This window comes from Ochotona curzoniae, unplaced genomic scaffold, assembly GCF_017591425.1.
Source record: "Ochotona curzoniae isolate NIBS_2020 unplaced genomic scaffold, NIBS_Ocur_1.0 contig_4514, whole genome shotgun sequence".
NCBI lineage: Eukaryota > Metazoa > Chordata > Mammalia > Lagomorpha > Ochotonidae > Ochotona > Ochotona curzoniae.
Window position 1 is genome coordinate 2,223,547 of NW_024466312.1, and position 13,015 is coordinate 2,236,561.

Sequence of the window (13,015 nt, forward strand, 5' to 3'; positions counted from 1 at the left end):
AGTTCTGCCTATTGTGGACACTTTGGGAGTGAAGCAGTAGATGGAAAATCTCTTTATTTCTCTTTGTGTAACTTCACTTCCAAATAAATAAGCAAATTTTAAAAAATAAGTGTCTTTGTAGATGATCAAGTTATACTGAGGTCATTAGGAGCCAGTACTGTGGAACGGTCAGTTTGACAACTGCTTGCAGCAAAGCCATACAGTATCAGAGAACCAGTTCAAATCCTAGCTGCTCCACTTCAAATCTAGCTTCTTGCTAATGCTTCTAGAGGAGAACAGATGATGATCCAAGTATGTGGGCCCTTGGCACTTAGTTGGGAGATCAGGATAGTGCTCCTGGCTTCTGCCAGGATCAGACCTGGCTACTGTTGGCATTTGAGCAATAAACCAGCTGGATGTAAGATTTCTCTCTCTGTCACTCTTCCTTTCAAACACAGATCATTAGGGTGAGCCCTAATCTAGCACAACTGGAATTCTTATAAGAAGTGAAAAATCAAACTCAGACACACACACACACACCAACCCAAGGAAGACCATCATGGGAATGTGAAGGCAGAGAGACGAAGTTCCCAGGAAGCTGCCAGCAGCCAGGGAGAAGCACAGAATAGATCTCTCATGGCCCTCGGAAGGAGCCAACACTACCAACATCTTCATCTTGGACTTCCAGCCCCCAGAGCTCTATCATAATAAATCTGTGGTTCAAACATCCAGGTTTCATTGCCTTCTAATGGCAGCTTTAGAAAACTAATTCAATAAATGTCAAAAGCTAAATTACATAATGCTCAAAGTCTAGACTCAAAACACAGCTGAGGAGGCAGGTCAGTTATAACTCAAGATATCAGTGTTATGTAGGATGCGGCCCTTCCTCCACTTCTGACACAACTTCTGCTAATGCAGAACCTAAGAAGCAGCACAGATGGCCCAAGCACTCAGGTCTCCACCACCCACAGAAGACCCACATGGAGTTCTTGGCTCAGTTAGCCCTGGCTATTGCATGCATTTGAAGAGTGAACCAGACCCAGCTCCTCTTTTGCTGTGCCTTTCAAACAGGTAAGTAAAACCTTAAAAAAGAGATATGAAAAAAAAAAGAGTATGAATTATATAAAAGACATAAATTGGCCTTCAAAATTAGCAAAGGTACTTATTAAGCTGGACAAGTAATTCTCTTTGAACTTTGATTTTCTTACTTGTAAATTAAGACAGATATAAGGATCAAATATGAACAATACATTACAGGCTCTGAAAGTTACCTAATACTAAGTATTATTGCTCTTAATATTATGACAGAATTGCTATCTAGTTAAAAAACAAAAGTTACACTACATGCATTAGGCATAATTACTCACCTACAAAAGATGTGTTCACAACTTCCTAGACAAACAGGCTCCCTCAGAATATTAGTGCTGTTTGAAGAAAGGGAAACAGTCAAGATTTAGGTCATTTTCAGAGACATTTTATGCTTACCATTTCATAAATCCAAGACCATTACTACCATACATATTGCTTTTTCAAGGCAAAAATTTTAAGGATGCATTCATTTGAAAGGCTATTACGCTATTATGCTTTAGCACATACTCTGGTATTAACACCTGCTGAATTCAAAGAACAACTATCAAATTCCACCCACATTTATCACTTTTATGAGATGTATTTGCTGCTAAGCCAGAGAAAGCAACAACTTTGTTCAAGTACCTCTAAATCTGTTAGCAGTAAAACCAACTACGAGCTTCTTTCAACTACTAAAGTACATGTTAAAATGGTTCGAAGTACAGACCATATATCTCAAAATGTAACCAACAGGGAGAATGACCTCAGAATGCTATGTTCAAATGAGAAAACTTCGGAGTAAGGTTGGGGAGGATGGCAATAACTGGATGGAACATGGTACACTGGAACAGCAGGTACAAACCAGGACTGCCACAAGTAAACCAGATGCCACAGTCTGAATATAATTTGGCCTACTTTGGTCACCAGTCTCATACTGTTGGTACTAAAAGAATGGGAAACTATAGTTTTATCGGTAGGATCCATTCAAAATGATTAGACTTCATTAGGGTGAAAACCCATGGTCACATTTTGGTAGTTTTACAGGAAGATAGCCAGACACACCCTACCTGCCTCTGGCCACCTTGGGACTCTGGCAGCAAGGATGCCACACATCAGAGAATTAACCAATTAAGCTGGCCTATAAACCTCCAAACCAGTTAACCAAATTAAACCTCCTTTCTTTAAAAAGTAGCTTGCCCACTAATTTTATCAATGAAAACTAATCAATAACATGTTAGCAGTCTTCAGATTGAATCAGATTCACTCTTAAAAGAAACAAAATATTCCCAATCAAAACACCTTCTATATTTGACAGTCTTAAGAAGGTATAGGCACTTACTAGTCAAATCAAACAGAGTACACATAACATGCCAAGAACAACAGAGAAATAAAGTGCTTTACTTACTACACTAACCCTATAACCTCTATGTATTTATACCATATCAGGGGAAAAAAATTCTCTGCGTTTTTATATAAAATTCAACATATCATACAACATATTTTAATAGATATGAACATTAACGTGAAACTGAACTTACAGAAAGAATGCTGAAAGTGCACCAAACACTCCAGCTGCAGCACATGCCTGAGTTGCCTTGTACCAGACATTCTGGGCCTGGTTAATACCAAATCCATGTTCATTATACTGGTGTAATAGTGCAGGTGCTGCTGATTTGTTTGTTTTTTAACACAAGAGAGGAAGGTGGGAACTCCAGGCTGGGACATGCCTCCCCAGCCTCCAGATTGGCGGACTGTAGTTTGCCTGCAGAAAGGATCTAGGGACGCATTGAGTGACAGCAGCCGAGGGCATCTTTGACTGTGAAAGAATGCCTTTTGAGTTCTTCCACAAACTGGGCCACTGCTTCTTGCTGTCAAGAAGGCAAGGAAGTTTGGCAAGAAAGATGAGACAAGGTGGTTCAGAGTGGGGAATCTAGAGGGCACATCTGGGTCTGGCCAAGGCACCTGCCTTTACATGGGAGACCTGAGCTGGACTAAACAGCATTCCCTGCTAGCCCACAGTTCCAGCTGGGAGACTACTGAAGCTACTGTGGGGAAGACTAGAGTTGGAGCTGGGAGTGAGTCTGTAGCCCTTGTCAGCATTTGTGTGGACCAAGTCTGGGAGAGGTCTTAGCACCCACTGGCGTGCACAAGAGCTAGGACAGGGTGTGGAAGACATCTGGCTGGGCTAGAATGTAATTCCCACCACCTAGAGCTGAGACTGTGGCTGAGCCATGTCAGGCTGAGTTGAAGTACCTGACAGCATGTGCAAGACCTGGGGTTGGGAGCAGGCCAGGTAAGGAAACTCTGGATATTTCCCTGTGGGGTTGCAGCTCCCACTGGTGAGTGCAAGAGCTGGGGTTGTGGACAGACCAGGCTGGGCAGGGCTGCCGCACTCATCAGCATGCATATGGCCTGAGTCTGGGACCAGGCCAAACTGGACTGGACTCCAGCACTTAGTGGTAATCATGAGAGCCAGAACAGGTGTAAGAAAGGCTAGGCTAGGCTGTGTTACCCTCTTCGTGGCCCAACAACCAGAGGGGGCGGTCAGGCTAGGCTAAGCTATAGCACTCACTGGTGAGAGCCAGAATAGATGCAAGCCAGGCAGGCTGGATCACAATATGCAGCAGTGAGTGCCAGGACTGGGGCCATCCATGTCAGCCTGTGCACCAGCACCTGACAGTACACTAGGGGTCTGGCATTGGGGGGAATTGCCCTGCTAGGCACTGTTCCTGCTGGTGAGTATGAGAGCCAGAGCTAGAAGCAGGTTAGATCAGGCTGGGATGCAGCACCCACTGGCATACGTCTGAGCTGGGTCTGGAGGTGGACCAGGCAGGGTCAGTCCTGGGGGCCAGGACAGGGTGCAAGTCAGACTGGGTCGGACCACAACACCTGCCAGTTCATATGAAGGCTGGAGTGGGCCAAGCTGGGTTAGGCTGTAGTACCCACTGCTGAGAGCTAGGAATGGGGACAGGCCAGGCCAAGGTATGCTGTAGCATCTGCTGGTAAATGCCAAGACTGGGAAAGGCCATCTCAAACTGGGTTGCAGCACTTGCTCACACATGCAATATCTGGAGCGGGGAGCAGGCCTGGTAGGGTAACTTTGAGGACTCCCTTACTGGGTTGCTGTTTCCACTGGTGAGCCTGAAAGCTGGGACTGGGTGGCCTGGTCTGGGGGTGGATCAGGCTTAGCACAACTGCTGCATCTGCTAGTGTGCATGAGACAAAATGCATGTGGGAGAGCCAAGGCCATGGTACCAACTGGCAAGTGCTGGGACTGGGTGTGAGTCATTTCAGCTGGGCCACTGTATGCCCTGACAGGCACAAGTTCCAGAGCTATGGACATGCTTAGTACCCTTGGTACCCACTGCTGGGGAGCACAACAACCAGAGCTGGGGGCAGGCCAAGTTGGATAAGGGGTGGCATTTGTCAGCATATGTGAGGCCAGCAGCAGAGAACAGAAAGCAGAACAGGTTGGACAGTTCTGATCAAGCTTTGCAGCATGCTACTGTATCTGTGGATGCATTAAGGTGAACTTTGTCAATCAGCAGACCTTGGAAAGATTTTTTTTAACCCTGGAGCAATAAAATTGACATTTCTGATATATTGAAATCACTCAAGTAACAGCCTCAGAACACTGTTCCCCATAACAGAGTCTCTAGGGCATCATCAAGGAACGATCCCCTGTCCCCAGGTGCTGATGCAGTTGGGACAGCAAGAAGCAACCCTCTCCCTCTCCTCCCTGTGAACAGAGGAGAAAAAAAAACTACTGAAACATGTGTCCCACCCACATCCCTGCATACCTGATTCTCCCCATTTTAGTCAGAGACCCACATGGGCATGCATCCCTCTAGACTAGGTAGTCAATATTAAAAATTTTTTTTAAAAAGTACACACTTTATAAAACCCATTACTTTTTAAAAAGGTGATATCCAACTTTTTATATTATGAATACATTGATAAAAATATGAGTTCTTTAACTGTAGTAGTCAAAATGAACACTTTTATAACATGCATGTTAATCCTATTTTTTGATCATTATTTGACCTTGCAAATCCAACCTCTTTCCAGAACAGGTGCGCTGAGTTCTACTTGACTCTAGCTCTAGCTTCAGAATCTCAAAAGCACTATTATCTCAGTTCCTCTTACCACAACAGCTTTTGTCTATCCTTTATCACATCACCCTGCTCAGACCTCTACCTACCACTCGGAGCTCTCCATTCTATCCTGTAGCTCCTTGGATTCTCTATCTAATCCAGGGTACAGATTAACCTCTCCAGAGCCACCTTTCCCACCATCTAATTCTGCTCTCTTAGACACTCATGAATACTGATATATAATCCTAGAAAAGCCTACAAATAACCAATGAAAAAAATCAGAAAGATGTTTATCTCTTTATTGCTAACTTATTCATCCGTGCATCTCTACAAAAACAAGGTATCGAGTATTTCCTGAGTAAACAAGCAAACGAACTGACTGCGCTTCAAAAAATTTTATTTTATATATCATTAACCTTACTAGACCTAAATGTGTGAACATTTTACCACCTAAAAACATTTGTAACCCTTGCCCAGTATTTATCTCCCCCTAGTCGCAGAAGATCACTTCTTCCTTCCTAGTTGTTTCTTCCTTAAGACATGATGTTCTTCTCTGTCACCAGACACTATTCTCATCATTACAGGAGCCTTTCCTCTTATCACCTCTAAAAATGTACACGGAATCTCTCTTCCAGAACCTAAAATAATACACTTGATTCTGTTCCATTCTGTCTTTTTCCTAAACAAGTGCTCTAATGGACCTAACTTTACTCCTCACCACCCTAACTTCATCCCTTCCTGTTCTGTGGAAAATGCCAACTGTTGGTCCTCAGCCTCCCTCTTTGTCAAATAAGCATGACCTCACATTTTTTTTTCCAGAAACTTTGCTGTCTGCAGAGTTTTAATATTCTCACCACAAGTTTATCTGCCTAGTTTAGCATTTCTTTAGCTGCTTCTTTTCCTACCGCTCAATGCAGGAATATTCTATACTCTTTCGGCTTTCTCTGGTAACAACAGATTAAACACATTGATTCTAGATAGCTCTCTTTCAAAACAATAATAGCAATAAGCCTTAAAGGGCAGAAAGCAGCACTGTGCTGAAATGAGCGCTGGCATCCCAGATTGGAGTACAGGTTCAGGTCTCAGCTGCTCCACTTCTGATCCAGTATCTTGTTAATACCTCTGGGAAAGCAGAGGAAGATGGCTCAAGTATGTGGGTTCCTGGTTTTGGTCAAGCCATTGGATCATGTGATGAGCGAACTAGTGGGCACAGATTTTTTTTCCTTTATATTTCGTCCCTTCTCTATCACTCTTTCAAATAAATAAACTTTAAAAACACAAAACAAATGCCTGAATTCTGTTTTGTTTCTTATCTTCAAATTTCCCTTGTTATCTGACTTTGAAACTACAGTTTGTACTCCTCAATGTAGCAATAAGATGCTATCATGTAATTAGCAATAATTTAACACTGACAAATAACCTATGAGTTGTACTCATTATTCTAATTAGTGAGCTAGAATGAATTTTTGTTATTAATAAATAAAGAAGAATATAATAAGAAGTATAAATCTGTGCTCCTGTGTATTCTCGGGGGAGAGCAAGGACCGAAATGTACAGTAGAAGGTATTGCTGATTTCAAGAGAATGGAAGAGTAGCAGAAAGCCTAGACACATCACACAGAGGAAAGCACTGATCCGCACCAGGACCAACTCTGACAATGACTCGGGCTTTGGCAACAAGTTACAGAATAAGAGTTCTTGCTGCAACTGAAAGATCCTATCAAAATTCTAAATGAACCTAATTTTAACTAAACTATTCCATTGCATGGAATTTATTTCAGATACATTCAAGAGTTGCAAAAACGAAACTTCAAAACAGCAAAGTAACCAGACAAGATTATAATTATTTTCAGAGTGCCACATACACACCCCACATATATTTAAAAGCACTGAGAATAGCATTTGACTTCAAAGAAAAGCAAAGCCATGCATCAGTAGAACAAGGTCTGCCAAAGAACAAATAAAAATTACCTTGTATTCAAATTCTGTACCTGATCATCTCATACAATGCAAAGTTCACAAAGAATAGGTAATAACAAAATTCACCTTCAAGAGTAAAAAATAAGAAAATAATGTCTAAAGTAGGAAAGATACTGAGAAATAGTAATGTAAACATATTTATCAACACAGATGTAAATGCTTGAAAAACTAAAACAGGGGAAAAAAGTTGCCTAGTGTATAGAATCTAGTGGTAATAAGGGATGAGGCCAAGAATGGTTTCATTATACACTCTACCCATTGGCTTCACCATCCATGTGCAATGTGAACTTAAAATGTTTTAAATGCCATGAGTGCTTGGGCATAAAGATTAAGACACCACTTGGGATGGCAGCATCCCATCTGGAATGAGTATGTTCAAGGCCCGGCTCCGTTTCTGCTTGCAGTTTCCTCCTAAAGCAGACCTGGGACACAGCAGTGATGGCTCAGGTACGCAGGGCCCCAACCTGCCTGGTAGATCAAGAGGCACTTCTGGGCAACTGACGTCAGCCTGGCCTAATCCTGGCCAGTGTGGGCATCTGGGGAATTAATCAGCAGATAAAGGATCTCTTTCTGCCTTTGAAATAAATAAATTTTTAAAATAAAATTTATGACATTAAGACACACAACAAGCACTGCTTGTCCTAATAAAAGACTGGATACAAGAAAAAATTTTCCAGAAGGAAATGGTTACTAAGTCTGACAGACTGACCTGACAAGGAATGTTCTCTCATCAGAAATCCAAATTGCCCATAGGAACACAGAGAAGAAACTGACAAATAACTGTATTAGTTTTATTTTTTCCACATACATTTATCATTTTTAATTTTTAAAGAAGTAATACTAAGAAGGTCTCCCCAGTCTGGTAACTCTCCAGCTGTGTTACTTTTCTCTCACTACAGCTGACGACAGGCTGTAGTCTGACTGGTCTCATGTCTGAAACAATTCTCAAATATCCACTTCCAACTCTACAACTTCAGACGGTTCTCCTGAACCTGGAATACAACTTCTTTCCCCAAGAGCTATCCAAGCCCAACACAGTGCACAAAAGTTTTTAAAAACGACAAAGTAAAAATGACACATACCTCCAAAAGCACCCCTAAAAGCATGCACGTAAAATCCATTCTTTATACACCAAACGTATAAAGAATACAAACCTGGTGATATTTCACTCTTTTCTTTAGGGGCTTACAGACTAGTGGTGATTGCAGAAGCCAAATTAATATATGACTTGAGATATACAAATTTATCTAAAACTCAAAAAAGGACATAATTAGTTGGTGCTCTGTAACTCAGTGCTGAAAACTGTATTACTGATTCATTTATTTTTGTTTCTTTTTAAAATATTCATTTATTTGAAAAGCAGAGCAATACTGGGATAGAGACAGAGGAAATCTCTCATCCACTAAATCACTCCCCAAATTGCCACAAAGGCTAGAGCTGGGTCAGTTCAAAGCCAGGATCTAGGAACACATCCAGGTTTCCCACATGTGTGGTAAGGGTCCAGGCTCGTGGGCCATTACCCACTGCTTTCCCAGGCACATTAGCAGGAGCCTTAATTGGAAGTGGAATAGCAGAACTTGAACCAGCGCTCCAACATAGAATACTGGTACAACAGCTTAACTCACTGAAATACACACAGGCCCCTTTTCTTTTCTTTTTCTTTTCTTTTTTTGTTTCATTTTTATATACGATTTATTTTTATTGGAAAGTCAGAGTTACAGAGAGGAGGAGAGACAGAGAGGAAGAGCTTCCATCCAATGATTCACTCCCCAAGTGAGCGCAATAGCCGATGCCATGCTGATCCGAAGCCAGGATCCAGGAACTTCCTCTAAGTCTCCCATGCGGGTGCAGGATCCCAAGGCTTTGGGCCGTCCTCAACTGCTTTCCCAGGCCACAGCAGGGAGCTGGATGGGAAGTGGCGCTGCCGGGATTAGAACCGGCGCCCATATGGGATCCTGGGGCATTCAAGGTGAGGACTTTAGCCGCTAGTCCACACCGCCGGGCCCGGCCCCTTTTCTTAACTCCAATTCCCACAGTGTTATAGATAAAAGAACTTCTGTTTTTCCTAAACTGCCCAGCCTGTCATTACCTGCCTAGTATGGTGCTACATGAACAGCAGGATTGCAATAAATCCTTAGTGAAGGAACCAAGTGAAAAACTACATACAAAAATGCATGTGTACTAACGATTCCATTTTCTTAGTTCTCTAGTTTTTATTTGAAATACTTATATATTAGAAAGGAAAATATCTAGACAAATGAAAAATGTGTGCATGCTAACAGCATTTCACACCTTGAAAATTCATCCAGTCCACATTCTCCCCACCTGCAGGCAAACTTCTATAAGTTTAAGTGCCTTAACTTGGAAAGAACTAATTACAGAGGACAAGCATTTTTTAAAAAGAAAAAGATACTCTTGATTTAAACTTTTTTTTGCAAAGAATAACAGGAGAGTAAGTTTGGTTAAGATCACAGATACTAAGGTAGATGTGTTCCTTAAGTGGACGGCTCTGCTACACACCCCTGAGCTACTGACTGCTACTGACTATTAGGTCAGATAGTTACCCCAGAGTGCTTCCATCCTACAGAATCCTCAAGGATTTTGCAGATGCAGATTAACATCAAAATGTATAACCTTTCCAAGCAAATGAATTTCTTATGTTAACTGTAAGAATAAATAAAGCCTTCCAGATCTGATATGGAAGTATCTTGTTTTGTATAGGTATTTTATATGCTGGATTCAAGTAAATCAAATGGGGAAAAAATAAGAATCAAGTCATAAATGTGAAATGAATGGGGTGAGCATTCTAAAACAGAAATTTGCCGATGATTTACAAAAGAATTTACTAAACAAGACAGATAAGCCATAAAGAATATCAGGCATTCCCAACCCTAACAGTGTTGGCCACTCTATCTTCTCTGCCCTTCCTCCCATGTAAAAGAATAGCAAAGTAAGTGCTGATTTGCCTGCTTTTTAAAATTTCATCTCTTCCACCTAAGGCACAAATACTGAGTTTGCGAGGCTCAGCTGTGGGCATTTCTTTTTATATTGGCTTCCTCTCCAGTTTCGGAAATATGCGTTTAAAACCTCTTAAATGCAGATGGCTCTCGAGCTTACATTCCTATCCTATAATCTCTTCCTTGAGCCCAGATCCACACAGTAATAATCTCACCTGTAAGGCAACGGCCTATGCTACAGGAAAAGGTAAAAAGAATACTCAATGCGTCTGCTAATTCTCCTGGCAGCCACAAGCTTCCTGTAAGTGTCTATCGTGAAACTGTGCATGGTGTGTTCTAGCACTATCCCACAAGGCAGACCTGCATCTTTCTGCATTTTTCTACATCCACACTAGAGCCTTTGTCACTGTTCGCTATAGGTAACTGACCACGGACCTAACAAGGATCCTTGACAACTGACTTGGTGCTTCGAACATTATCATTTGGATGGGCCTCACATCCTATCTTAACCTAAATTCCTTCATTTTAATGTAAGAAACAGTGTATCTGGTACCATGGTTACAAATGTGAACTTGTCTTTACAAAATGTGTGGTATGGGCTTGGCGCAATAGCCTCGTGGCTAAATCCTTGCCTTGCATCTGCCGGGATCCTATAAGGGCACCAGTTAGAGTCTAGGCTTCTCCACTTCCCTTCCAGCTCCCTGCCTGTGGCCTGGGAAAGCAGTGGAGGATGGCCCAAAGACCCAGAAGAAGCTCCTGGCTCCTGGCTTCAGATCAGCTCAGCTCCGGCCATTGTGGCCACTTGGGGAGTGAACCAACTAACAGCAGATCTTTCTCTGTCTCTCCTCTCTGTAAATATGACTTTCCAATAAAAATAACCTAAAAAAAAGTGTGGTATAGCTGAAGAAGACAGATTTCAATCAAACAATCAAAATAACCCACAAATAAATCTCACAATTTTTATTTGAAAGACATGATACAAACTGGACATCAATAATCTATGACATTTTCTGCATGCCAAACCTCAATAAAAATCTTCTGAGCAATATTTTAAACCCAATGGGCAAAAATAATTCTGAAATCTGCAAACTGGAGGTAGCCTTAAAAATCACTGGTGGATGTCTGGTGCATCGGCTGAGATTCCTGCAACCCTATCAGTTTCTGGCTCACGTTCTGACTCTGCTTCAGGTGCAGCTGCCTGCTAGTGTGCAGCTGGGACATCAGCAGGCGCTGGCTCAAACACCTGGGAGGCTCCCACAGAAGCCCTGCATCACGTTCCCGGCTCCGAGCTCCAGGTGCCCTAGCCTCAGCTACTGCCGACATTCAGGGAGTACAACTGACTGTCTCTCTGCCTTTCGGATATACGATAACAAGAGAATAATAAAATAACAAAGCCACTAATTGATTTACTTTTTACAGATGAAGACAGCCGAGTTCCAGCGAAGGTATACAAACTGCTCTCCTTAGAAAACTAACTTTGTGAACCAAATGACTGTTTTCTAGATAGACAACTAATACTATATCATTTGATCCTGTCTTACCTCGCTGCCACTTGTCCTGTTCCACACTGATTTTACATTTCCTTTTAGTACATTATTTGCCAACAACGCCTCACTTGACTCCATTTTATCAATATCTGTCTACACCTCAAGGCCTACTTCACTGCCCCATCTAAGTACTCTTCTCCACAGCCCCTGCCCTGAACCACGGACACACTCTAGCCTTATAATGAGCCTATGCTCTTTAAGGGCGGACAATGCGCAATCACCTTGCCACCCAGGGCCACAGTGGTTATTGCTGCTCTAACGAGTAACCCAGAGCAAACCAAAGAGAGCAGTCATCCCACCGAGAGCCTGCCAGAATGCCTCTGAACATCTGAAATTCTGGAAGACAAAAGACGAATACTTGAGTCAGGAGATATAGCCTTATCTTATGAAGAATCATAATATAGTTCTTGGCACAGAATAGGTAATGCTCTAAGTATCTCATAAATACTAACTCATTTAATCTCCATAATAACCTAGAAACTATTAATATGTCAATTGGCAAATGAAGAAAAGAAAGTTAATGAAAAGATCAAATAAGGGAGCTGGTGTGGTGGCATAGCAAGCTAATCTTCCACCTGGGGTGCCAGTATCCCACGTGGCCACCAGCTCAAATATCAGCAGCTACACTTTCATGCAGCTCCCTGCTGATGGCCTGGGAACACAGCAGGGACAGGCCCATCTGCTGCTTCACTCTCCACATCCTGCAACAGCTAGGCCTAGGCCAGGTGGAATCAAGACTTGGGTCTGGGCTTCCCATGCAGATAACAAGGGCCTAAGTACTTGGGCCATCTTCTACTGCTTTACCAGGAGCATGAGAAGGGAGCTGGATCGGAAGTAAAGCAGGACTTAAACCAGCACCTTAACTGAAATGCTGCCAAGGCAAGCAGTGGCCTCACCTGAATCATCACAGGACCGAGCCCTCAACTCCAGGCTTCAGTCTGGGTCAGCCCCAGAAAACTGCATCTACAGTCAACCAGTGCATGGGAGAGCTCTCTCCTCTCTTTCAGATAAATGAAATAAATATGTAAACCATACATGAGAATACAAAATTAATCTTGATCATTTTTTAAAAGAGCCAATTCAGGGGGAAAAATCACACATTCTCAAAAATAAAAGGCGAGTTATCTTGTTAACTTTTGAATGTTAAAAGACCCAAGTCTCCGCTGTCAAACATGTTAGACCCACCCAACAGGAGTGCCCAATGATGCCCATGCCCAAACAGTGCCACATGGCACCTGGGGCTTTCACACTGCGTCTGCTACTGGCATTTCCTGCTCTGTGCCAGCTTCTCAATAAGGTCTTCCTCTCTCATTTGCCCCCATTTTTAAGCAGCTTCTATCTCTGGCTATGAGATGTGGTCCTAAGACACAGGTCACAACTGGTCCTGTGAA

General features: G+C 42.4%; 1 protein-coding gene across 1 annotated transcript in view; it reads right to left on the reverse strand.

Annotated features, from left to right (window-relative positions):
* Positions 1-13,015, reverse strand: part of BARD1 (BRCA1 associated RING domain 1) — a 121,354-nt gene that overhangs the window by 62,402 nt on the left and 45,937 nt on the right. Inside the window, exon 5 of the mRNA XM_040986438.1 lies at positions 1,347-1,403. Coding sequence (XP_040842372.1) covers positions 1,347-1,403 — 57 coding nt within the window. The remainder of the gene's footprint in view (positions 1-1,346; positions 1,404-13,015) is intronic.